At 36.3% G+C, this 26,300-nt stretch overlaps 1 protein-coding gene across 1 annotated transcript in view; it reads right to left on the bottom strand.

Annotated features, from left to right (window-relative positions):
• Positions 1-26,300, bottom strand: part of LOC141540774 (myosin-13-like) — a 130,107-nt gene that overhangs the window by 60,181 nt on the left and 43,626 nt on the right. The window contains 13 exon segments of the mRNA XM_074264742.1: positions 2,525-2,695; positions 2,871-2,996; positions 3,629-3,832; positions 3,931-4,239; positions 8,728-8,852; positions 9,621-9,786; positions 11,236-11,419; positions 12,320-12,516; positions 17,445-17,563; positions 17,652-17,778; positions 21,616-22,005; positions 23,919-24,009; positions 24,112-24,257. Of these exon segments, the coding sequence (XP_074120843.1) occupies positions 2,525-2,695; positions 2,871-2,996; positions 3,629-3,832; positions 3,931-4,239; positions 8,728-8,852; positions 9,621-9,786; positions 11,236-11,419; positions 12,320-12,516; positions 17,445-17,563; positions 17,652-17,778; positions 21,616-22,005; positions 23,919-24,009; positions 24,112-24,257 (2,355 nt within the window).

Here is a 26,300-nt window from a genome sequence, read left to right as displayed (position 1 = left end):
CAAGGGAGGAGAAATTCTGAGGTAATTCATTTAACTTTTCTGAGTCTTAGTGTCTTCATTTATAAGATAAGGATAATAATAGCACTTATCTCACAGGAATATTGTAACAATCAAATGTGATAACATCTATAAAATGCTTTGCAAACTTTAGAGCAATATATAAATATTACTTGAGTTTATTAAGTTTCATTTTATTGTATTTCTCCTAATGCTTTTGGTTTGTCAAGATATTTTTGGATCTGCAAATTCGATAGCTATCTGTCACTTTATCTGTCACTATATTTGTATCTTTATCTAAGTCACTGAAAAAAAAAAAATTGGTTGGCACAGGTCCAAGTCTGGATCTATGACTATCTTACTAGAGATATCTTTTTAAGCTCAGTGAACCATTAAAAATTACTCTTTAGATATGGTCCTTTGATCAATACTGAACCTATTTAATTATTAAAATAGGGTTAAAATGATTCATCCAGGATCATATAGCTAGTATCTGATGTTGGATTTGAATTCAGAAATTCTTGACTCTAGGTCCAGTGTTCAATCCAGCTGGATTACTATAATCCATAATAACATGAGGAGTTTAAAAAATGAAGTACACTCTATTTACAGAATTCCTTTGATTTAACTTACTAATAACCATGGGATAAAAAGAAAATGAAGTTCATTTGATATGATTCTACAGGGGCAGTGATTATAAGTTCTGTATATTAAATTTTCAAATACAACTGGAGAGGGTTATTCAAATTATTTAGGGCTGTTTCCCAAAAATTTAGGGATAGAAAGAGAGAGGAAGTAACACATTCTCTCTGGTGCTACTGCTTTAGGGAAGTCAGAAATTCATAGTGTGCTTCCCTTCATAGTGTGTCACATCTTCCTTTCCTCCCTATGAAATTATGGGGTCCTGGAATATAAAGTCTATGTTGTACTGATATTTGTGTTTTCAGTGCTTATTACATCAGTAAACGCTAAACAGAAATTTTTTGGATCAAATAGTTGAATTGAAATAAATTATGGGAGCAATTCATTTTGAAAGTGGCCAAATGAGGTTTCACAGAAACAATTCACTGACTTACGTGCACTATTGATGGAATGAAATGTTTGACTAGTAAACAGAAAGGGTGTATTTTAGTATTTCTTTATGAAGATAACAACTGGTAGGGATTTCCAGGAAAAAAGGAAGAGTGTATCCTTTAATTTTTGTTCCTTCCTTCTGTCTTTTCTCCTTTTTTTTCCATCCCATTCTTCTATGTCCTCAGGGTTATATTTTACATACTCTTCTCCATCATTACCCACTCTTACAACTCCATATAGCTCTGATTTAAAAACAAACCAAAACCAGAAGTTCAAAGGGGTAAAACGAGGAACTAGAGAATTGTTAAGTACAGACTAAGCACTTAGTAAGAACCTAACACAAAACAAACAAACAAGATTACCCAATAGTTCAATCACATTTGGTGGCCTAGAAAAGACTAAGGGAAAGATAATGAACCAACAGGGAACTGAACAGAAAAATTGTCAAAGAAAGACAGAACTCAGCATAGTATAATAGCATATAGAAGATTTGAAATGTCTACATTTTAACTTTGAAGAACAAACTTAAATCATCTGTACTCCTTGAAAAATTAGAAGCAAGTTAGCCTTGCTGTGGGAAGAATTTAAGTATGGACTTGGCCAACTAAGTAATTGAATGTATATAGGCATTTTGCATTAACATTGTAAGTTCACATAACAAAATCATGATACTTTATCAAGTTCTTCAACAATTATTTGGTCATCCATTTGTAATATATATAGTATTGTTTCTATGGAATAAAGTGATTCCATAATCTTGTTTTGCCTCTGGGTTACTATAAGATTTAAGTAATAATATTAGGAAAGTATGATTGCATGAATACACTCTTCAATCTGCTAAATACTTCCTCTTTTTATTACTGTCACCAAAACTGGGTAATCCAAATATTGCTTTCTCAACTTTATATTGTGGCTTAAAAAAATTGTAAATTATTTGACCAAGGTCATAGAACTAGGAAGGAGTAAGGGGTCTTTTGAATTCACATTCAATACTATTTCTACTACACAGGATGGAATTACCTTAAAAATTACCTCAAAATGGAAATTAGCTCAAAAAAAAATGTTACTTTTCCCATGTTATAAACAGATTTGAACCTACATAAAACTCCTCATAAAATGAATTATTTATTCATAGGCACAATAATGATTATTTATTTTAATACTTTCTGGCCTAGCAAAAACACTATGAGAGAGACAGAGACAGCAAGAGAGAAAGGGGAGAGGGAGAGAGAGGAAGGGAGAAGGAGAGGGAGGGAGAGTTAGAGCCTAGTAGAAATGGCCACAAGCTCACTTTCAGGTCACTGTGTAACTTTTCTCCCTTTGTTTTCACTGACAGTCTTTGGGCAGAATATTGCAAGGCCACATCTGCAGGTAGAAGAGCTACGTGGGTTCCACCTAGACTTAGAATTATAACATAGGTCAGAATTCCCTGATTCTTCTCACTCCACTGTACCCTATTCTCCAGTTTCTGGATCTGCTTCTTTCCTCCTTTCAGGGCCAATTGCTCAGCCTCATCAAGGCGGTGCTGCAAGTCCTTCACAGTCTGCTCCAAATTCTTCTTCATCCGTTCCAGGTGGGCACTGGTGTCCTGTTCTTTCTTCAGCTCCTCAGCCATCATGGCCGCCTGGTTAGGACCACAAGAAATATTAATAAGTCACCTACCCTTCATCATAATCTAGCCCATTCAGGAGGTTTCCTTGATTCGTTACAAAAACCGAATCAAACCTAGAGGTCCATCCTTTCATCTAATCTAACCCTTCATCTAATCTTTGTGAAAACAGGCAACAGAGCTCACTCACATCTGTGATAGCTTTTTTGGCTTTCTCCTCTGCATTCCGAGCCTCCTGTATAGAATTTTCTACTTCTTTCTGGCACTCAGCAATGTCAGCCTCCAGCTTCTTCTTTGTATTTATGAGGCTGGCATTCTAGAAAGAAAATTAGATAAACAGGGATTCAGTTTCATACATTTAAATCTAGAAAGCAATTCAGAAGTTATCTAGTTTAATAGCCTCATTTTACATATGAATAAATTGAAACTAAAGAATGTTAAATGAATTGTTCAAAGATACACTGGCTGTATTTGATGGCCAGAGTTGGAAGTTAGGTCATGTAACTCTAATTTTAGTTTTCTTTCCTCTATTTCATGGTAATATTTATGTGATTAAAAAATAAATCTCTGAAATATCTTAATTTACTTAAAATTTATACTTCATATGTTTCCATGAGAATTTGAAGTGGCTTACACTTCAAAGCAAGTTCAAAGTGTGTGGGACCTTTCTGAACCAAGTTGAAGGAGTGGATGCTTTCAGCTGCCAAAATTGAAAAAATCACAACACTCTGTTGATAAATTTGGCTCTTGTATTTCCTGGCACTTATAACAAAAAGGGATATCTTGTGTGTTTCATAGTTTTTGTTTTTTGATAAGGGAAAGAAAAGGGATTAATCTTCAGAGACCTAGTTCCTAGAATTAAATTCAAATAAGAAATGAAGCATGCATGTCCTTTCCTGCATTTTTTCAAAGGCACAAGAAATGTTCTTGGAGTAGACTTCAGAGTACCTGGGTGTGTAGGAGTTGCACCCGTTCACTGGCATCCAGCAGCTCCTGTTCAGACAGTCTGCGTGTCCTATCAGTTTGCTCTAAGGCCACTTTCATCTCATCAAGTTCCTCCATCAAGAGACTATTCCTGCGTTCCACAAGGGCCAACTGCTCCTTCAAGTTACTGTTGTCCCTAAGAACATCGTCCAATTGCAGCTGAGAATCCTTTAGCAGGAAGCAAGCATGAGACTAGGATCAGAGGAACAAGACTATTGATAAAAGCTGTAACAGAAGAGCAGTGGTCTGAGGGCTGTCTCACTTACCTTGAGCTGACCCTGGAAGGTACGAAGGTGTTTCTGGGTCTCAGCTACCTGGCGGTTAGCCCTGCCCAACTGAATCTCCAGTTCATTCAGGTCTCCTTCCATCTTTTTCTTAAGCCTCAGGGCATCATTTCTGCTCCTAATCTCAGCATCCAACATACTCTGCATGGACTCTGCCATTCTCTGGCTATTTCTTTTTAACTGCTCAATTTCTTCATCCTTTTCAGTGACCTTCCTGTCGATCTCAGATTTTACCTGGTTTAGTTCTAGCTGGATACGTAAGACTTTGCTTTCTTCATGTTCCAAGGAGCCCTGTGTGGAAGAAAGTATAATGTGCCACTTTTTCCACAGAATGTGTCCCTGGATAGAAAGAATGTGGATGAAGGCTGAAGCTTTCATGCTTTAGCCTGATATCTTCCAAGCTATGTTCCTTGAATGTAAATGGATCTAGCTGCATAGTACCATCTCTAGTGAAGATGAATGGACTAGTTAATTGAAGAACATCAGAGTTGAAAAATATAAGTGTAAAGGGCTACAACTGAGCAGATGCAAGGTAACCTAGCACTTGAGGCTAATTATCAATTAGACAATTCTCTATTACCATGTTTGGAGAATGACCCTACTTAACTATGTGGAAAAGAAGGGGAACTGAGATCAGTGGGTGGAGTAGGAGGAGAAGATTCATTCTTTGTTGGTAGAGAGAGAGGAAGGAGGTAGAGAGATTCCTATATCTAATCCCTTGAGAGTGACCCCAAAAGAACAAGAATAAAGACTTTTGCTTATCCTGACTCTGGCTGATTCTAAGATATTCCAAGATAAGTCACAACATTTGGCGTCCAACGTGTGGGCCAAGCACCCTACCTCCACTGAAGTCCTCTGGTGACCAGGAAATTAGGTGAGTATTTTAATAGACAAACAAGGAACTTACTTTGATAAGGATTAACTAGTAACCTTTTATAACTGAAATGGGGCAGATGTTAGGAAAAGATTTTCCCCCGTCCTCAGCCCCAGCCCCAGTCCCACCCCAAAGTGGCACTATAGAAAGCATGCTTAAGTTAATCGAGCAGCAAAGTTTAATTATAACCTGGGAACAGATTTCTAGACTCTTGGGTACATTAAAATACACGTCCCCTTGGTTCTTAGAGGAAGAAGTAATAAGTGTAGATAATTGGAAACCCATGGGAGAGCAACTTAAAGAATTCTACAATAATACAGGCCCTCGTTCAATTTCCACTGAGGCATTTTATACATACAACATAATTCACTTGGCCTTAAACAATCTTGCAAGTTGTAGAAAAAGGAAAAGTTTTAGAAACAGCCAGATGAGGAAGTGTGAGGGAAAAAAGAAAGATAATAAACCGTCTCAAAACCTTGCCCAAGGGCAACTGGACTTAAATGAGGTTCAAGGGTGTGGTGATTCAGGCTTTCTTGAGGCAGCTTCAACCCCACTTAGGGAGTAGATTATTGACAGGCCTCCATCAACTCCACTTTAAAGGATGGAGGCAGGAGGAGTAGTGGGAGAGGTGGTGACATCACCAGCACCTCCCCCCCAGCAATCACCACCTCCTATAACTAGATTGCAAAAGGCACTAATCAAAGCCACAGAAGAAGAGAGAGATATAGGGGATCTGAGAGTTCAAATTTTCCCCAGGATTCAACAAGTTTAACTCTTCAGGTCAAGAAAGTAGAAGATACGCTCCTTTTGATATAGACATCCTCAAAAACCTGAAAAAGGCTTGCTCTCTTTATGGGGCTGCAGCAGCTTATGTTATTACAGAATTTGGCTTATGAAGTCTTGACCCCAAGTGATTGGAAATCTGTAGCAAGGGTATGCTTAGACCCTGGACAAAACTTGTTGTGGTTTTCTGAATATAGTGATCTCTGTAGGATACAAGCCCAACAAAATAGTCAAAGTGGAGTTAATACTTCAATCACCTGTGACCAACTAACAAGTGAAGATTCTTATGCAGAAGTTTCAGTACAGATTAATTACTCCATAGCAGCATATGAGCAAATTGCTGCTGCTGCTATCAAAGCATGGGCTTCTCTCCCCAATAAAAATGACAAGGGCGAAACCTTCACAAAAATTGTACAAGGATCAAATGAACCCTTTGCTGATTTTGTGGGACGTTTTCAGACAGCTGTCATATGGACTAATGGTAAAAATACAGTAACAATGCTTTGGTAAGTCACCTTGCTAAAGAAAATGCTAATGAGGTTTGCAGAAGGATTATACTAGGACTACACAAGGATGCTCCTTTAGAGGAGATCATAAGACGCTGTGCCACAGTGGGCACAAATACCTTTTATAGCCAGGTTATGATGCAGACTTCCCAAGATCCCAACATGGGAAGACAGGGTCCCTTTTGGCAAGGGACTTCCAGAGAGACTTGTCAATGTTTTCAAAGTGGTAAAGTAGGCCATCTGAAAGCTCAATGTTGGCATAGAGACAGAGTGAGAAAATAGGGTGGGAGAATAAGACCCAATACCCTATGTCCAAAATGCAACAGAGGATTCTTTTGGGCATCAGAGTGTAGACTGATTCAGGGAAACAGGATGAGGGGCCCAGCTCCAGGGCCCCAGGCAAAAAATCACTTGGGGGGCATGATGGCAGCCTATGCCATACCCAGAGAGTGCCTAGAAGTCCATTACCCAGTCAGGAAGCCATCTAATGAGAGAAAGGGATTACACAATCAATCAGCTAAAAAGCACCTTGATGGGAGAAAGGGATTACAATTAGGGAGGATAGAGTTGTATGCAGCTGGGACAACTGAGATACAGAGAGGTGAAATCTATTCCTCTTCAGCCTATGGATCCCTTGCCTCCAGGCACAGTAGGCTTGACCATTTGACCTTCTTAGAGTATTTACAAAACAGTGTTCATTCATACACTGATGTGGGAAACTGGGGAATGTGTAGATAATATCCCAGTCACTAACACAGATAAATAATGTGTGACTTATCAATCAGGGGAAGTAGTAGCATCAGGTTTATTGATACAGACCCCTAATAAGCAATCTGGTGACAGTCACCCACATTCTGACTCCAAGTGTTTGACTCATGGACATCAAAAATTGTTGGGACTTGAAAACCCTCAGGAATCATTGGATTCTCGGAGACATAAGACTGTTGGAGAACTTCAAAAGCTTGTGGGGATCACTGGATTCCCTGACACATGAAGCAATGGACAATAGATTCGTTTTGGACTATCTCTTGGCTGCTGAAGAAGGTGTATGTGTCACTGATGTTTACATACCCTCCTTCTAGGACTTCTGGAAATCTTTTACAAAACCTTGTTGATTTATATTGTTTGTTATGTCACTACTTGCATGTACAATTCATGTTTGTTACACCACATTGAGCCTGCACTGACTGTGGGGAAAGTCATCACTAATAGCCTGTACGTTATTGCTATGTGCTTGTGTAATACCTCCCAGGTGGATGGATTTGTGCATACCTGTCTCTAATAAGATCCTTCAGCCCATAAACCTGCTAGCAATCCCTACTTCCCTTTGGTACTTTTCATCTCCCTTCCTGAGATGTCGGGGGGAGGAGGAGGGGATGATCACTTCCTTTTCAGTGTTTTCACCTCCATTCCTGAGAAGTCAGGGGGGGGGCGTGATCACCTCCTTTTTGGGGTTCTCACCTCCCTGAGAAGTCAGGGATGGTGTGACCACCTGTGTTCTAAAACAAAAGAAAGCAACTATTATGAACTAGGATCCATCTTTGTTTTTAAAGGATAAATAACATTTAAATGGCTTTATTCCTAAATAAGGTTTATTTCCCTACTGAATCCCTTTGACATGCTTCTGCTGCAGATCAGAACCCTCACTATTCCTTTGATAAAAGCATGGTTATTGCTTTTAGAAAGGTCAGTCATAACTGTTTACAACTTGAATAGTCTGGGAAAACATTCTGCTAATGTGAAGGTTCTGGCCAACCATTTTCAATTCAATTCAACAAACATTTAAGTGTATACTATGTGTTAGTCACTGTGCTAGGTGCTGGGGATACAAAAATAAAAATTCACCAGTCCTTGCCTTCAGGGAGTTTATATTCTATGGGATATGTGGTTATGACATGTACAAAGTAAATTCTCTGAGGAAGAATAAGGAAGAAGGTGCTAGCAACTGGAAGGTTCAGGTTAAGTTTTCTGTTGGAGGTAACTCTTATACTGAGTTTTAAAGTAATCTAAAAATCCTGAGAGTTAGAAGAGAGGAGATGTTGACATTTTTCAGTCATGTCTGATTCTATATGACCCTATTTGGGATTTTATTGGTAGAGGTGCTGGAGTGGTTTGCTATTTCCTTTTCCAGCACATTTTACAGGAAACTGAGATAAACAGGTTAAGTGACTTTCCCAAGGTCACACAGCTAGTAAGAGTCTGAGTACAGATTTTTACTCAGAAAGATAAGTCTATCATCTCTAAATCTAGCACTCTATCCATTGTGCCACCTAGCTGTGACATGGAGTCCAGAAATAGAATATTAAAACCAAAAATGAATAGGACATATGGGACAATATGAAGTTTAAAGTTAGTTAAGATGGCTTAAAGTTGATTCCTTTTCTTCCTGAGAGAACAGGATCGAGAAAAGAATTTTTAAAAAGGGCTTTTACAAAATGAGCAAATATCATGTACTGAAAAATAGATGAGATAAGGTACAGGTTCAGAGCTAATAATGACCTGGGTGTATTTTTTTTAAGGACCTAAAGAAGGGGGAGAGACTATAGAGCCCCTAGGACAATCATTTCAGTTGCATGTTTCTCTAAAAGCCCAGCATGTACTGTTTCAGTAACTTGCCTCAGCCTCTTCTAAAGAAGTCTGAAGATCTGTCTTTTCTTGTTCAACTTGCTTCTTGGTCTTCTCAATTTCTTTCATATTCTTGCTCTTTTCCGCAATCAGCTCATTTAAATCAGAGATCTCCTCTGTAATGACAGAATTTGGTATTTAAGTAATTTCAGTGCTTTTCAGTCTTCTTATAGGTAGTTACCCTTCTTGATCTCTTGTTCCTGACTAACAGGTTTATGAAAAGGAGATAATTATGTAGAACTCTGTTTCACATATTATAGAGAGGCAGTGTGATGGAATTAATACTGGATTTGGAGGCAAAGTTTTGGGATTGAATCTTAGCTATGATATGTGCTTATCTATATAATCTCTGGTATATCATATAACTTCTCACTCTCCTCACCTGTTAAATGAGCAGGTCACAATACTACATGTTCTCTAATGGCATTTCCATCTCCATATAAATGATTTACCTCAATAATTTCATGAGGTTTTAAAAATAACTAAGAGGCAATCAAAGAAGAGAATTGGTTAAAGGAACTCCTGGGACAATGATGACAAGAATTACTAGAAAGTCTTTTTTTGCTGCCAAATATAAGTGGATTTAAAAATCCAATGTGGTCCCCTCTATAGTTGTAAAAGAAAGGGTAAATTTGGATCCCCAGATGGCTAGCAATAAAGCATGGTCTTGGACCTTGCAAGGCAGAGTTATTGTGAGATTATTGATGTGATAATATCCTCGAATGTACTTTAAAAGTCAAATTCTGTTATTATTTCACCAATTTATGGGCCTAACTAGGAATGAAAGTTTGTGAAACATTGTAGGTATCTAGAGGGAGATAGGATCCTGAGAGGTAAATAGTAGAGCCATTAAGTTTTAAGCATCTGAAGATGGGGATACTAACCTTGGAGATTCTTGTTTTCCCTTTTCATGGTCTCTAAGTGGTCTAGTACTTCCTCATAGGCATTTTTCATTTTGAAAAGTTCAGTGCTCAAAGATCGAGATTCTTTCTGAGCAGATTCCAACTCTGCTTGATTCTCCTCAAGTTTTTGCTTCCACTCCACAAGGACCTAAAGAATCACAAGTGTTATTAATGGGAAGTAGCAGTGACAGGTCCTCTTCAGGCTAAAACACACACACATACACACATACATATAAATATATTAAATATATATATGTACATATACATACACACATATGTTTATGTGATTATTATTCATTATTTATCCTTTATTTTTCAAAAAGAATGAACATGGGGTGATGTCTTGATTCATACATGAATTCAAGAGCTATATATATGTATGTATATGCATATGCAAATATATACCTATATCTGTACATACATACACACAAATGCTACCGAAGAAACTGAGTTTATCTCATCCTTAAGACTGAAAAAACAAGGGATTCTGGTATTGTAAGGCTAAAAAGTCATATCACCACAAATAGGTTAAATGGATATTATGAAATCTACTTCTTCCTGTTTTTCTCCACTTCCAGCATAGTTCAGCTAAAATAACTAATCAATGGTGGGATATAAATTAAAAAAAAAAAGCATGAGTGTCCTGCTTTAGATCAAGATTAGCTTGCCACATAAGAATAATAACTAGCTAACATTTATATAGAGCTTACCATGTGCCACGCACTATGCAAAATCCTTTACAAATATTAATTCATTTGATTCTCACAATAATCCTGGGATGTAGGTGATATTATTATCTTCAATTTTGCAGTTGAGGAAACTGGGGCAAATTAGATTAAGTGGCTTGCCCAAGATCATATAACTAATAAGCATCAGAAGCTGAATTTGAATTCAGGTCTTCCTGGTTTCAAGTTCAGTGCTTGTAATGTCTAGCCACATAAGTACCATCTCAAGGTTTACACAGCACTTTATAAATATCATTTCATTTATTCCTTACAACAACCCTGCCCAAATATGTTGTATTAATATTGCCATTTTACAGATAAGGAAACAGGCTCAGAGTGGTTATGTGATTTAAGTGACCAAAATCACATAACTTGCAAATATCTGAGATGTCCCAGTAAAAAAGAAGATCTCCACACTTTAGCAAGTTTCCTATTACTGTGCCTCCCAAACTTTTGGGTTCCACATTGGTCACATTCCTACTTATTTTCTTAACACAAATGCACTGATCCAATTTCGTTAAGTATTCTATTGCTCTCCTACTTTTACCTCTAATCTTTACATTGGCTCAATTTCTCAGATTACAACATACTTTCATTTCCATACATTTAGTACTGCATACATTGACACATCTAGTTCACTGTTAACATAATACTAAATCATTATAGATTGGAAGGGACATAAGGCAATTATGGACTGTTATAAGGTTCTTTTATCCTCTATGAACAGCTATCTGCCTTTTAAGTTGGATGACTCTAGGGAATCACAAATGGGTCACACTTATATGGTGCTTTTCTATTTAGAGAACACTTGAAAAAAGTAAACTAAGGATTATTGCCATATACTTGTATTCATATAAATATTGAGAAAGGACCTTATCGAAGTTCCTCTGTTTCTTGTCCAGAGCAGCACAGGCTGTGTTAGATCTTTCCAAATCAAGCATAAGATCATCCACTTCCCCCTGAAGCCTCTGCTTGGTTTTCTCCAAGGATGAACATTTGGAGTTCACAGTCTCAATATTTTCTTCAGCCTCTTGGAGCCTCTGGGCTAATTTTTTCCTGCAATAGAAAATTCTTCAAAAAGGAATTTTTCAAAAAGAATATTTCCAAATGGATAGGGAAACTAATACATGTGATAGAGAATTGGGGAAGAGAGAAATCTAAGTTCTTCTGACTAAAGTATAGTGGGTGTGAGCCTGATAGTGATCTTCAGGGTGCCAAGATTGAGTCTTCTTGGAGTCTCATTGCATGAGAAGCAATAAATTCTATATAAAGCCAAATATTGGAACCAATATTTAACCAGTGAGAACCATGAGAGAAAGTGGAGAGGGTCACTGAAGAAAGAGATTAGTTTAGCTATTTTGATTATATGACTTATGGATGCACATTCAATTCTGACTTAGTAGCCAAATCAAAAGTCTTTTCTTCACTACTCAGTGAGTAGATGAAACGTAATTATTTTATACTTGTGCATATTTGAACTGGGGAGAAAGACCCCTTCATGATCCATCATCACAGACTTATAGAAGCTCCCTACACTTTTCATATAGGTTGGCAGAAGGCAGAGTCTATTGCACATGCTTTCAGGACTGGGGCCCTCATTGGCCAGTGTCTTATACATAAAGAAAGATAAATAGTTCACAAGGATGAGATAAGACTGATTAAAGAAATTTGGTGATGTAACAGAATATAAGAACCATCTAGGGGAGCTCCAAAAGGCTTGGGGGAGGCAAGTTAGAAAAAGATCTGGCTCAAGTGAGTCATAGAAGGGAGGCAGATGGATTGAGGGAACTATTTTGAGAAAGGCAGGAGTTGCTATGGGATTGTGGGATCCTACATAAGTATTTAGGAAAAGCCTAGGAAAATAAAATGTATAAGGATTTTGAGAATGGTGATTTGCCTTGAGTTTTGGCCTGCCTATTCACCAATTTTCCACCCCATGAATTCCAAAGTCCATACTTAGCCTCTTCCAGTTCCTCTGTACGCTGTATGGCATCAGTTTCATATTTGTTCCTCCACTGGGCCACTTCATTGTTGGCTCTGGACATGACCCGCTGGAGTTCAGCTTTGGCTTCCTGTTCTTCTTCATACTGTTCTCTTAACAAGTCAAAATTATGACGGGAAGCCTGTAGTGCATGGGCAAGAGCATTCTTGGCCTGGAATGATAACAATATGGAAGGGGTAAAAATCAGCTTTCTAAAGTAGGATATTTAGATTTACACTAGAATACTACGTCTCTCAATTCTACTTCTAAAAATATTTATATAGTATTTTATTTTTTCTAATTATATTACTAACACAAATTTTAGCATTTATTTAATAATTTCTGAGTTCCAAATTTTCTCCCTCCTCAAGATGGTAATCAATTTGGTATGGGTTATATAAATGCAATTACATAAAACATATTTCCATATTAGTCATGTTAAGAAGAAACAGACAAAGAAACCCACAAAAAGTGAAAACTGTGCTTTGATCTGCATTCAGACTTCATCCATTCTTTCTCTGGATGTGAATAGCATTTTTCTTTATGAGACTTTTGGAATTGTATTGGATCATTGTATTGCTAGGAATAACTAAGCCATTTAGAGTTGATTATCATGTAATTCTCACTTTGCTTTACATCAATTAATATAAATATTTCCAGTTTTTCTGAAATTCACTTGCTCACCATTTTTATACAATAGTTCACCTTACATTCACCTACCACAACTTGTTCAGCCATTCCTTAATTGATGGACATCCTCTCAATTTCCAACTTTTTGTAAACTGAGACCTAATAATGGTATTGCTGGATCAAAGAGTAGGCATAGTTTGCTCTCCCTTTGGCCATAGTTCCAAATTGCTTTTCAGAATGGTGGGATCAGTTCACAACTCCAACAACAGTGGGTGTCCCAATTTTCCCACATTTTCCTCAAAATTTATAATTTTCCTTTTCTGTCATATTAGTAAATCTGATAGCTATGAGATAATACTTCAGAGATGCTTTATTTTGTGTTTTTCTAATCAACAGTGATTTAGAACATTTTTTATATGACTATAGATAGCTTTTGATTTCTTTATCTGAAAAGTATCTATTAATATCCTTTGATCAAATGATCAATTGAAAAATGACTTATATTCTTATAAATTTGACTCAGTTCCTCATATTTGAGAAAGGAAATATTTATCAGAAACATTTGGTGTAAAAAATTGTTTCTCACTTTTTTCCTTTCCTTCTAATCCTGGTTTGCATTGATTTTGTTTGGATAAAAATTATTAAATTTGATGTAATCAAAATTATTCATTTTATATTTCATAATAGTCTTTATCTCTTATTTAGTTATTAATTCTTTCCTTCTCCCATAGATCTGACAGGTAAACCATTTTTTGCTCTCCTAATTTGCTTATGGTATCATCCTTTATATTATGTACCCATTTTATTTTGGTATATAGTATAAGATGTTGGTCTATACCAGGTTTCTGTTATATTATTTTCCAGTTTTTTCAGCAGTTTTTTGCTGAACAGTGAGCTCTTGTCCCAGAAGCAGGGGTCTATGAGGTTATCAAATGTTAGATTTTCTATGGTCTTTTATTGCTATGTCTTAAGTACCTAAACTATTCTGCTGATCCACCACTCTATTTCCTAACAAATACCAGATAGTTTTGATGGTTACTAATCTATAATACAGTTTGAGATCTGGTATGATTAGACTACCTTCCTTTTCCTTTTTTTATTAACCCTTTTGTTCTTTTAGATGTATAAAATAATTTTTCATAGTTTGACTGGTTTGACACTGAGTAATTAAATTAATTTAGGCAGAATTATCATTTTTATTTTATTTGCTCAACTTATCCATGAGCAATCAATATGTTTCCAATTGTTTAGATCTGACTTTATTTGTGTGAAAAGTATTTTACAATTGTACTCATATAGTTCCTGGGTTTGTCTTAGCAGGTAGACTGCCAAATATTTTATATTGTCTTCAGTTATTTTAAATCGAATTTCTCTCTCTTGCTTCTGGGCTTTGTTGATTATATATAGAAATGCATATCCTACAACTTTGTTAAAGTTTTGTTTCCTCTTCACCTATTCTAATTCCTTCAATTTCTTTTTCTTAGATCTTTTATTTGTCTTGTATATCTGCTATTACAAATGGACATATAACTCAGCTCTAGATTATATCATTAGTAGTTCATTATAAATGTATTTATAGTTATGGTGCTGCTAACTATTATCCTATTTCTCTTATGTTTTTTGTAACTAAACTCACTGAAAAATCATAGTAAGTGCTTTCCCTTTTTCTTCTCTCACTCCCTTTTTAATCTCTTACAATCTGGTTTCTGATCTCATCATTCCACAAAACTGCTCTCTCCAAAGTTACCAATGACCTATTAATTGCCAAATCCAATGACGTTTTCTCCTTGATCTCTCTGCAGCTTTTGGTATTATTAATAACTTTTTTGATACTACTTTTTCTTGAAGTTTTGGGGACACCACTGTATCCTTTTTTGCCCTGCTATTTGACTGCTGCTTTTTTAAATCTTCCAAATTTCTCCCTCTAAATGTAGATGCTCCCTAGGATTTTATTTTGGGACCTCTTCTTTTTTTATGTAATATTTTACTTGGTGATCTTTTAAACTCCTAATGGATTTAATTATCAAATTTATGTTTTAGCTAACATGTATACTATAATATTAAATAATAGAGGGTGATAATACGTATCCTTGTTTTACCCCTCATCTTACTGGGAAGGTTTTCAGCTTATCCCAATTACAGAAAATACTAGCTAATGGTTTTAGGTAGATATTATTTATAATTTTAAGGAAAATCCATTTATTACTATGCTCTCTGGTGTTTTTAATAATAATGAATGCTGTATTTTGTCCAATTCTTTCTTTATTTATTGTGATGATCACATGATGTTCTATTTTATTATTGATATGGCTAATTATGCTGATAATTTTCCTAATCTTGCCTCAGTCCTATATTCCTGTTATAAATCCCACCTGGTCATAGTGTATGATCCTGGTGATATGTTGCCATAATCTCCTTGATGGTATTTTATTTTAAAAAGTTGCATCAATATACATTAGGGAAGTTGATTTACAGTTTTCTTTTTCTGTTTTAGCTTTTCCTGATTTAAGTATCAGCACCATATTTGTCTCATAAAAGGAATTTGATAGGAATCCTTCTTTGTCTATTTTTCCAAATAGTTTATATAGTATTATATTAGTAATTCTCTTTTTTAGCCCTCCATGAGTTGTAAAGGTGCCAGTCTAACAGAGCCATTAATTCTCACTCATTCTCATTTAGATTGAATAAAAAGTCCCATTGCCAGAGATAACTGCAGACTAGCTTGACTGTGGGGGTTTTCTCTAGTTTTACTATTTTTATGTCCTTACTTATCATTCAATACTTTAAAGGTCCCTAACTTCACTGATGTGAATATTCCCTCTATCAATGCAGATAACTTTGAGACTTATTGTGATTGGAAAAAAAAAAAAATCGCCACTGTGAAGCAGGTCCAGTGATGAGATTCTTTAAAGTTAGTTAGCTTAAAAAAAAAAAAAAAAATCTTACTGAGTTAGAAAAAAAAATAATAAAGTTCATTTAGAATAATAAAAGATCAGAAATTTCAAAGAAACCAGTGGGGGGAAGATGTAAAAGAATCAAATTCAGTAGTATCAGACTTAAAGCATATTTAAGCATTACTGAAGTATAAAATGGATAATTCTGAATATTTTAAATTCAGATTTTTTTTGTATAAATAAAAACTATGCAGTTAGGAGTAGAAAGAATGCAGTAATTGGGGGAAAACTTTCATAGAAAATGTCTCAGCTAGAATGTGATTGCTTTGGAATATTGCTGTGGTATAAGAAATGAGCTGCTTGATTTAGAAAAAATGCAAAGACTTTGACTTATGAAAGAAAATGCTATCCACTTTCAAAAGAACAGATGGCAAGTAGAAATAAGCACAGTATGGTTTTACATATATGTGTATGAATGTAAGTATGTGTATATATACACTCATGTGTGTATATGTGTATGTGTGGGTGTGGGTGTGGGTGTGTATATGCATACACAAAATGGGAGCAGAGAAGGAAAAAAAAAGCTGAAGTAAAAAGTGCACAGTAGAGAACAAAAAGAAAACCTACAGGGAAGCAAAGAAAAGCTGGACTGCTTTGAAAACAATGTGTAATAGTTATTATAAAGATTTTCTTGAAAAGGATAAATATTGCTTTATAATGAATCCTCTCATATTCAGCTATGTTCATGATGAATTTTTCCTTTTCTACTTTGTACTTCAGTTTAAAATAAATTTTAAAATTTAAGAAAAAAGTTACAGGCTGGTTCTCAAACAACAGGCAGAAAATCTAGACACATTCAGGAAAAAAGATTTTCCAAGTTAGTAGGCCCTTCCAGAGCTTATACTTCACTGGCTCAATCTTTGAGAATATAGGATCACTTCTACACCAAGATGTTCTTTTAAAATTGTTCCCAGGAAGGGAGAAAAATCTTTTCTCAACTACCTATACATTCCTCTTTGGAACTTTTTTTTTTTTATCCTTCAAATTTTGTTTTTCTATCTTAAAGCAGAGCTACACATCAACTTTTATTAAGTACCTACCCTGTACCTTGTAATAAGTCTACCAGAGAAAAGAAAAATCAATCTTTGTCTTCAAGCAAGTAGCAGGGGAGAATTCCAAGTAGGAGGAGCAATGTGGATAAATATAGGAATAAGAACTCATATTTGTATAGCATTTTTAGTTTACAAAGTCATTTTCCTTTCAATAACCCTATGGAGTAGGTAGTTCATGTATTCTCATCCCCATTTTATAGATGGAAAAACTGAGACCAGAGATAATTATCTAGCTATTATGTGTCAAAATTTAGATTTTTGATAATAATTTGGGTTTAGCTATAGTGAACAGGTTTGATAGATCTGCAGAATAAAATGGGAGGAGGAAGTTCTTATAAGGAAAGCATTAAATGCTAACAACAGAGAAAGGCTTTCTGATCTAGGGAAACTTGAGGAATAGTACTGAGGTATTTTAACTCAGACATCCGACTAATATTAGTATTAGGAAAAAAACTGACTCTGACCTTAGTTTCTTCTTCTAGCTGTCTTTTCAGTTCCTCCAGTTGATGGGTCATTGCCTGTTTGCCTTTGGTCAACTGTGAAACCAGAGATTCCTTCTCTTCCAGTTGATGGTTGAGTTCACCTAGAAGATGGGCAAATCCTCTCTGTCACCAAACATCACTTCTCCCCATTGGCTCATGTTTTGTCATGACTCCCTGTCCCATTCTCACCATTTTGGGTCTGCATCTGTGCCTTCTGCATATTTAGATCATGGATCAATTGTGTGTGTTGATCATCCTTTGCACTGATTTCACTGAACTGATCTTCTAGAGTCCGATACATTTTCTCTATGTTGCTCTTTAAAAAATGAGAGCATATGGGATTAAAAAATTTTGAAGTCAGATATTGTGGAACTTTTCCCTTTCCCCCAACAAATCAATATTCCAATTCTGCTGAATTAATTCGTCAAAACATTAGCCCATATGTTTACTGAAAAGTAGTATTGCGGAGAAGATAGAAACTTGATCTTAGAGTCTGGAAGACAGGTCCCATCTCTACTTCACATATGTACTTACAGTGTATAATCCAGGGCAATCACTTCATCTTCCAGTGTTCCAAGTAGCTCTCAACCAGAAGAACTTAATCAAAGTACTTTGGTAGAGGAAAATTTGCTTACCAGGTATTCTCAGTACCAATGAATCACAGATTTTTTTTTTAAAGTTTTTTTAAAAAACATATTGACAGGTACTATTTCATTTAAAAGAATCCTGTCTATAAGGAGTTTATTTTCACTTATCGAGGAGGAGAAAAGAGACTCACAATAATTTAGTAACACAACCCTTTTCTACTGAAGGGTTCCTAGTGAAATAAATCTATGATAATAACTGAATTAACTTCCTCCATATCTTTTAAGTTAGAGTTTCACTTGGCTTTTAAAATTAAGGGAAAAAAACACTAAATTTTATTCAGAAATATTTTGTTGTTGTTATTGTTTAGTTGATTAATCCTATTTGACTCTTTGTGAACCCCCTTGAAATTTTCTTGGCAAAGAACTAGCATGATTCACCATTTTCTTCCTCAGCCTGTTTTGTTGATGAAACAGTGTCCCAGAAATCTAACTGCAGTTTTAAGCTTTAACAGCTTAACATAGTTTTAATGGCTTAAAAATATTGTAGGACTTTGGGTATACCTTTTAGATTAACTCATATTTCAATAGCATATTTTGGTTTACAAATAGCATTGAGTTATTAAATAATTTGCTCAAGACCACACAGTGGTATGGCGTAATGGTGGGATTTGAAACCAGGTCTATCCAACTATAAGGTTTGCTTTCAATCAACCATGCCCTGCTTCTTTTCAGTTCTATATTCTTTCTAGTTAAAGGTATGATAGGAAAAAAATACATCAAGAGAAGGAAAAGAAGAAACAATAATGAATGAAAAGAAATAGGAAAGAGAGACACAAAAGAGATAGAAAATATGTATAAAATAATCAACAAATTTTTTCTTAAAAAGTATTTAATTTGGGGCAACTGACTAACACAGTGGATAGAGCACTGATCTTTGCAGTCAAAAGGACCTGAGTTCAAATTTGACCTCAGACAGTTACTAGTTATGTGCCCCTACGTAAATTGCCTAATTCTGCCTTTCAAATAACTTAAAAAAAAAAAAAAAGTATTCACATGACCATTTAAAATTTGGAAAGACAGATACTTGTAAATTCCTCTCATTTTTTTCCCCAAAGAGCCAAAGACTTTGCTTAACTTTTACTTCATTTTCCAGGTCAAGATCATAGGAATCTATTTTCAGTGCAGTTTAAATTGTAAATTCTTACCACTAATAAACATTCTTTTTAAAAAATCTTCCCCCCCCCCCCCCTTGCTGGGGTTAAGTGACTTGCCCAGGGTCACATAGCTAGGAAGTGTTAAGTGTCTGAGATCATATTTGAACTCTGGTCCTCCTGAATTCAGGGCTGGTGCTCTATCCACTGCGCCACCTAGCTGCCCCAACATTCTTTTTTTTTTTTAAAGATAATTTTTATTTTCTGTTTATTTTCTTTTTTTTTCTTGAACTAAATACAAAATAAGAAAAAAAAAGAATAGAAAAGAGACAGAAAAGAAAAATTTTTTTAAAAATTGAACAAAACAAAACATTGTCATATGATCAAAACAACATCAAGAGAATTCAAATCATATCACAAAAATTCCTTTTTTAAAAACATTTTTCCCAGTCTTTTGTTTTTACCTCATCTTCATTTCTCAATATATTCTCCCTTCTCTTCTTTCAGAGAATCATCTCTTATTACAAAAAACAAAAAGAAAAAAAATACGGCTCCATAAAACTAAGGAACACATCAACTAAGAATGATACTTGTTCACTTTTACAAAGAAGGTACTTATATCTTTATATCTCTTTTGGGAAGGGGGGGGGGTAAGGGTTGATAACTATTGTTTTTTTTTCTTCTTTCCAGAAAAAAAAACAAAACAAAACATTACCTTTCTTCAGTTGTAAAGTAGGACATGTCTTTATTCATGGAGTAAAATTCTCATCCTCATACTTACTAAAATATTAGTAATTCATGCTTATGTTCACATTTATGCAAAAGACGCACAGGACTTACACCTTTTTCATAACAATATCAATGTAGATAAATACTATAATTTTACAATTTTAAATTCTCATTTTACAAATGAGGAAACTAAGTTACAGAGAATTTAAATGATTGACCCACAATAACATACTAGTAAGTTAGGATTTAAACTCATGTTTAGACTAAAGATTTTTTCAACATACCCACTACCCTTCCACTCATGGAAAGTACACTGAACTTGGAATCAAAAGATAGATGGGTTCAAATTCTGGGCCTGACACCTCCTACTTGGGTGACTTTAGACAAGTCATCTAACCTCTTGGACATTACTTCCTCATTAACACATTGGGGATAACTAAAAATTGTAATGCCAACTTCGTAAGGCTGTTGTAATAAGGGGAAAAAAAGTATAAAATATGAATAAATCATTCAAAACACTGCTTGGATAGTGGATAAATTATTTTGCTACTATCATTGTATATGGTATTTTAAATTTGCATTTGCTACCCAGCTTGGATGATGATGGCCTCAGCTGAATGTAATGCTAAGGTGTATCAATGGGCTGCAGGAGTCCAATACAAGCCAAAAGCAGATACATAGAAGTAGGTCATAAGTACATCCAGGAGACAGGAACCAGGAAATACATCAAATACACATGGAATTCAGAGATTGGTATGGAATAGTGGATTGAGATCAAGAAAGCAGTTAAGAGATGCGGAGATCACAGACGCTAGATACATACATAAAGTAGTGAATCTAGGAAAGAGTTAGGAAAGCATAGATATGTATGGTATAAGTTAGCATAAGACCCTTGAAACTACCAAACCTACCTCAGAAGGGGAAGTTCTTCATAGTTTTTCTGCTATGCTAAGACTTGGAACAATAACTAACTTCCCAGTCCTAGGAAAGAGTTTGCTGCAGTGAATTTCAGTTCGCTTAGGAAATTGTCATAATTCTAGGTGACTCAGTATACTGCTTACGGACGCAGGCCAATTGGAAGGATGGTGAGTGGTGTGGCAGTGATGAGTTCCATTTAGGATTTGTCATATGACAATAGTACATCTTTCGGGAAATATCTACTAATAATTAGGTGCGGAGGCAATTGATGGACTTGGAGCCAAGTTGATCAGTGTTTGAATCCTGCCTCAGATTGTGTGACCTTGGAGAAGTTAACTAATGTCTTTCTGCCTCAGTTTCTTCACTTATACAATTAAAATACCTACCTCTGAGGGTTGTTGTGAGGAGCCAATAAAATAACATTAAAGTGTTTTAACAGTAAAGTATTTTTATTTCTCTCTCACTGTGTCTCTCCTTTCTCTCTGTCTCTTTCTATTCCTGCCTCTACCTCTGTCTCTGTTGTCTCTCTGTCTCTCTTATCGCTCCTCTCTGTCTTTCTCCTTTCTCTCTTTTCTCTCTGTCTCTCTATTCCTGTCTCTCTGTGTCTCTGCCTCTGTCTCTCCTCTCTGTCTCTCTTTCTCCTCCCCCCCACAGACACAATAAAGTGTTTTATAAGCCTGAACAAGAACTATATACATTCTAGCCATTGTTGTTAAACACCAGATAGAGTTGTAGAATTGTGGGATTTTCTAAAATCTGTGAATTTACCTTAGATTTGGAGACGCTTTCTACATTACTAGCCAGGTCGTCGACCTCCATCTTCAGTTCACTTTTCTCCTTCTCCAGTTTCTGCTTGACCCTTTGCAGGTTGTCGATTTGCTCCTGGAGCTCTGCTACACTGTCCGCATGCTTCTTGCGGAGGGCCCCCACGGTGGCTTCATGCTGCAGGGTGGCCTCTTCAAAGTCTCGGCGCAGTTTCTGGAATTCCGCCTCTCGCTTCTTGTTCAACTCCACCTGAGCTGAAGTCGCTCCTCCAGCTTGTTCCAGGCGCTCGCTGATCTCCTCGAGTTCCCGGGAAAGATCAGAGCGCTGCCTCTCAATTCTTCCTCGAATTGTACGCTCGGCTTCAATTTCCTCCTCTACTTCCTCTATACGAGCCTAAAATGTTCAAACACACATTTATAACATTTTACAATGTTCCATAGGATTTTCGCCCTCCAGAGAGAAGGAATCCACCTTTTAATTTTACAGATGAAGAAACTGAGGCTGTGACTTGCCTAAAAGTCACACTGGCCATAAATGCCAGGAGAATATAAATACAGATCTCTTCATTTCTTTGACTCAAGTCCATGCACTTCCCAACATACCTAAACATTAGAATTTCTTCCTTCTTCAATTATTGAGCTGCTACTATGTACAAGACACTATGTTATATACATGAGGCACAAAACAGAATGAACTTAGATTTTTTTGGGGGAAATACATGTGCAAAGGTAAATGTGAAGTATACATAAATTTATACAAAGCAATTTCAATGAGTAGTGACTGAGGAGGATCATTAAGGTTCTTGTTTACGAAGGTGCATCTGAGAGAGTCTAAGGGGAAGGGGATACAATTCAAACATAAAGAACCACTTTTGCAAAGAAAATCTGGGTAAAAACAACATGAGAAGGGCAGATGATGCTTATAGAGAGCCTCCTGTGGACCAGCTGGACTGGAAAGTATAAGCAGCAGCTAATAATTTGAAATAAAGCTAGAAAAACCCAGGGGAACCATATGAAGAATGGCATTAAAGGACAGATGAGTTTGTATTTTATTCCAGAGGGAGCAGTGAATAGAGTGCAGGACCTGGAGTCAGGAAGACTCATCTTCTGGAGTCCAAACCCAGTGTCAGACACTGCCTAGCTGTGTGACTCTGGGACAGTCACTATAAATGCTGTTTGTCTCAGTTTCCTCATATGTAAAATAAGCTGGAGAAAGAAATGACAAACTGTTCAGTATTGTTGCTAAGAAACCCCATAGGGGGTTACCAAGAGTCAGGTATGACTGAATAACTAATTTTAAGTAAGGAAGTGATCTGATCTGATTGGTGTCTACAGAATATTATGAGAACTATAGAAAATAGAATGGAGAGAGAAAAAGTACTATTACTGCTACAAGTATGACTAACTATCACTTATATATCACTTTAACAATTGAAAATCTTTATCTAAATTACCTCATTTGATCCTAGGCAAGGTGCTATTATAATTCATATTTTACAGATGAGGAAATGAGCTGATAAGTGACTTGACCCTGGCCATATATATAATTAGTAAGTTTCTGAGATAGGATTTGAACTCAGATCTTCCTAACTCAAAATCCAGCATCTTTCTTTATATGCTCCCTAGAAGAAGTGAGACTAAAGATCACGGGAGCTTTCTATCTGACTTACAGCTGAAACTAGTCATATATATTGTTTTTTCCTTAGAATGTGAGCTCATTGAATACAAAGCCTGTCTTCTATGTGTATCACCAATGCTAAGTGCAGTGCTTAGCACATAGCATTTAATAAATTCTTCATTCTTTCACAGATTCATTTTTTATACTGACATCTAGCCATTAAAGTCCTTAGCCTCCTCCAAAATACAGCTTAATTTATGCCTCCTACATAACCTTTCCTTTTCCCTAGCTTCTAGTGCCTCCCCCAGAAATTATCTTGTATTTATTTTGTATATATTTTAGTCAGTTTGCAAGCTGCATCCCTGAAAAAAATGTGGGACTATTTTTTCCTTCTTTCTTTTCCTTTCCTTTCCTTTTCTTTTTTAGTATGCCAAGTGTCTAGTGTTTGCCATATACTAGATTCCTGATAAAGATGTCTAGCAGTTTGTTGTTAAGAAAGAACTGGAGGGCTCCCAAATTTGTTTTGGGATAAGCTGAGATTTTATTTATTGGATTAAAAGGAGGTAGCAATGGTCAAGGGAAAGAGGAGTGGAAAGGCAAGCAGAACAGAGGAAGGGAGAACTGAGATAAAGGAAGGATAAATATAGGAAAAAGAAATTCTTGGTAAGAAGAATTAAAAAAAAAATTACCTGCAACTCCTTAATCTTCTTCTGTAAATGCAAACTCTGTACCTGCTCATCCTCAATTCTGCTTTGTAATTGACCGATTTCAAATTCTTTCCTAGCAAAAATTCAAAAGCATATCAGATCTAGACTTTGAAAATTAAATTTGACTTTCAGATTTAATTTCAAAGATACAAAAATGGAAAGGTCAACTTTATACTTCTTCATTTTTTCCTCATTTTGTTGTTTGTCATTTTCTAAATCCATGATAGATTCCTGGATTAGCTTCACATCTCCCTCAAGCTTCCTCTTAGTTCTTTCTAGTTCTGTTCGAAGCTTCTTTTCTTGATCCAAAGAACCCTCCAGCTAGAAAGAGAAAGAAATTTAGTTCAGTATGAGCTAGGAGACATAAACTAGTCCACTTTATAGGATTATGGGATAATAGGATTTAGAGTTAGAAGGGACTTCAGAAATCATCTCATGCAATCCTCTCATTTCTACAGATAAGAAAACCTAGAGAATTTTATTGACTGCAAGGACAGAGAGATATTGTGCAGCACAGCCAGGTATCAAATTAAGATCCTTTGAACTAAAAATCCAGTATTTTCTACTAGAAAATAGCATTATGTCTTTTGGGAGGCAGTTATTGGAAGTCAGTTTTTGTGTAAATATTCTAGGACCCCTTATATTTCATAATGTCTGTTGGTTGCTGTCGGTGACGGGAACTATAGTCATGGAATATTACCAGACCATAAACTTTGCATCTAGCATTAGATGGCGACCAGGTGGCTAGAGAAGCGGAACGACCCCCACACTTGTAAACACATAGCCATGGTATTATATTAACCACAGAGATGTCTCAGGGCTTAACGACCCTAGAGACTCAGATAAGAATTGTAACCACAGGATGCTCTTTCCCCTCCTCCTCCTGGAATGTCTGCTCCTTCCTGCAGTCCCCCCCATACCCTTTCTCGCAGGTAGCACATACCTTTACTCTCCCCTGCCCCCTTTTCCCCTCCCAACTTTGTCCTCACGTGTTGCACCTAGCTCTACCCTATATAACTTGAGCTGTTTCCATCAATAAATGAGACCTTGACAAGATCTGCTTGGTCTCCCTCTTCTTTCTCGCCCATTCTCCCCCAGGCTGGATCCTCCTCGATTCCCCACGAATGACTGAGTCTCGCGGGACGGGACAGGTTGCAGCTCTCCTTAGGCAGGGAATGAGTCTATCCAGACCTACTCATTTCCTCCTTCAACCGAGTGAAATGGAGATCTGGATTAAGTGGTTTTAAAAGATCCTATCAGCTTCTATCTTGTTAAACCTATGACTCTTTCCAGTTCTAAGTATTAAGATTCTATCATTCCTTCTGTCCTGTACCCAGAGCATGCATGCTCCTTGTAGATTGCTGCTGTTGTGTGGTGGTGTTTTTTGTTACTGGGGAGATAATGTCATGACAAAAAGTGAATTGGACTTTAGTGAGGGAGGGCTGTGCAAAATCTGCAGCCTCACTCTCTACTCTGGAGCCCTCTGAGTCTAGTGATAAGATATAGATCCAGGATGACTGGAGATACCTCCCATTCACATCCACTTGTAGGTTAGCCAGTAAAGAAATTAATGCTACATTCCAATAGACTTGTGGTGGAAAGAGCCATCCACATCCAGAGAAACTGGAAATTGAATGTGTCTCACAGCATAGTATTTTCACCTTTGTTATTGTTGTTGCTGTTGCTGCTGTTTTTTCTCAAATCCCCCCTTTGGTTTGATTTTTCTTGCTTGTCATGATAAAGATGGAAATATGTTTAGAAGAACTGTACATGTTTAACCTACAATGGATTACTTGCTGATTAGGGGAGGGGACATATAAGGAGGGAGGGAGAAAAATTTGAAACTCAAGCTTTTGCAAGAGTGAAAGTTGAAAACTATCTTTTCATGTATTTTGAAAAATAAAAAACTATTATTATTAAAAAAGAAAAAACAAAACAAAATACACCAGACAACTCTTCAAAACAAAAAACAAAGAAAAGAAATTAATTCTATTCTGAGTAATCCCTACAGCTATGTGCAGGGAGGGTTGGATCTCACGCTCATCTCCCTCTTCTATTCAAAGACAGACATCATCCACACACATTATGGCCCTGAGGGAGACTAAAGTGTTAATGTAACTAAGTTCCTCAATGGATAGAAACTGGACTTGGTATCAGGAAGACTGGAATTCAAATTCAGTCTCAGATACTTATTAGCTGTGTGACCCTGGGTAAGTCACTTAACCCTGTTTGCCTCAGTTTTTTCATCCATAAAATGAGCTGAAGAAGGAAATGGTAAACTACTCCAGTATCTTTGCCAAAATAAAGTAATAAAAAACACTCATGGATAGACCGTAGTGGTGTAATATATCCACAAGATCATGA

The sequence above is a fragment of the Sminthopsis crassicaudata genome, chromosome 4 (assembly GCF_048593235.1).
Source record: "Sminthopsis crassicaudata isolate SCR6 chromosome 4, ASM4859323v1, whole genome shotgun sequence".
NCBI classification, from domain to species: Eukaryota; Metazoa; Chordata; class Mammalia; order Dasyuromorphia; family Dasyuridae; genus Sminthopsis; species Sminthopsis crassicaudata.
This window is presented reverse-complemented; position numbering and strand designations above follow the sequence as displayed.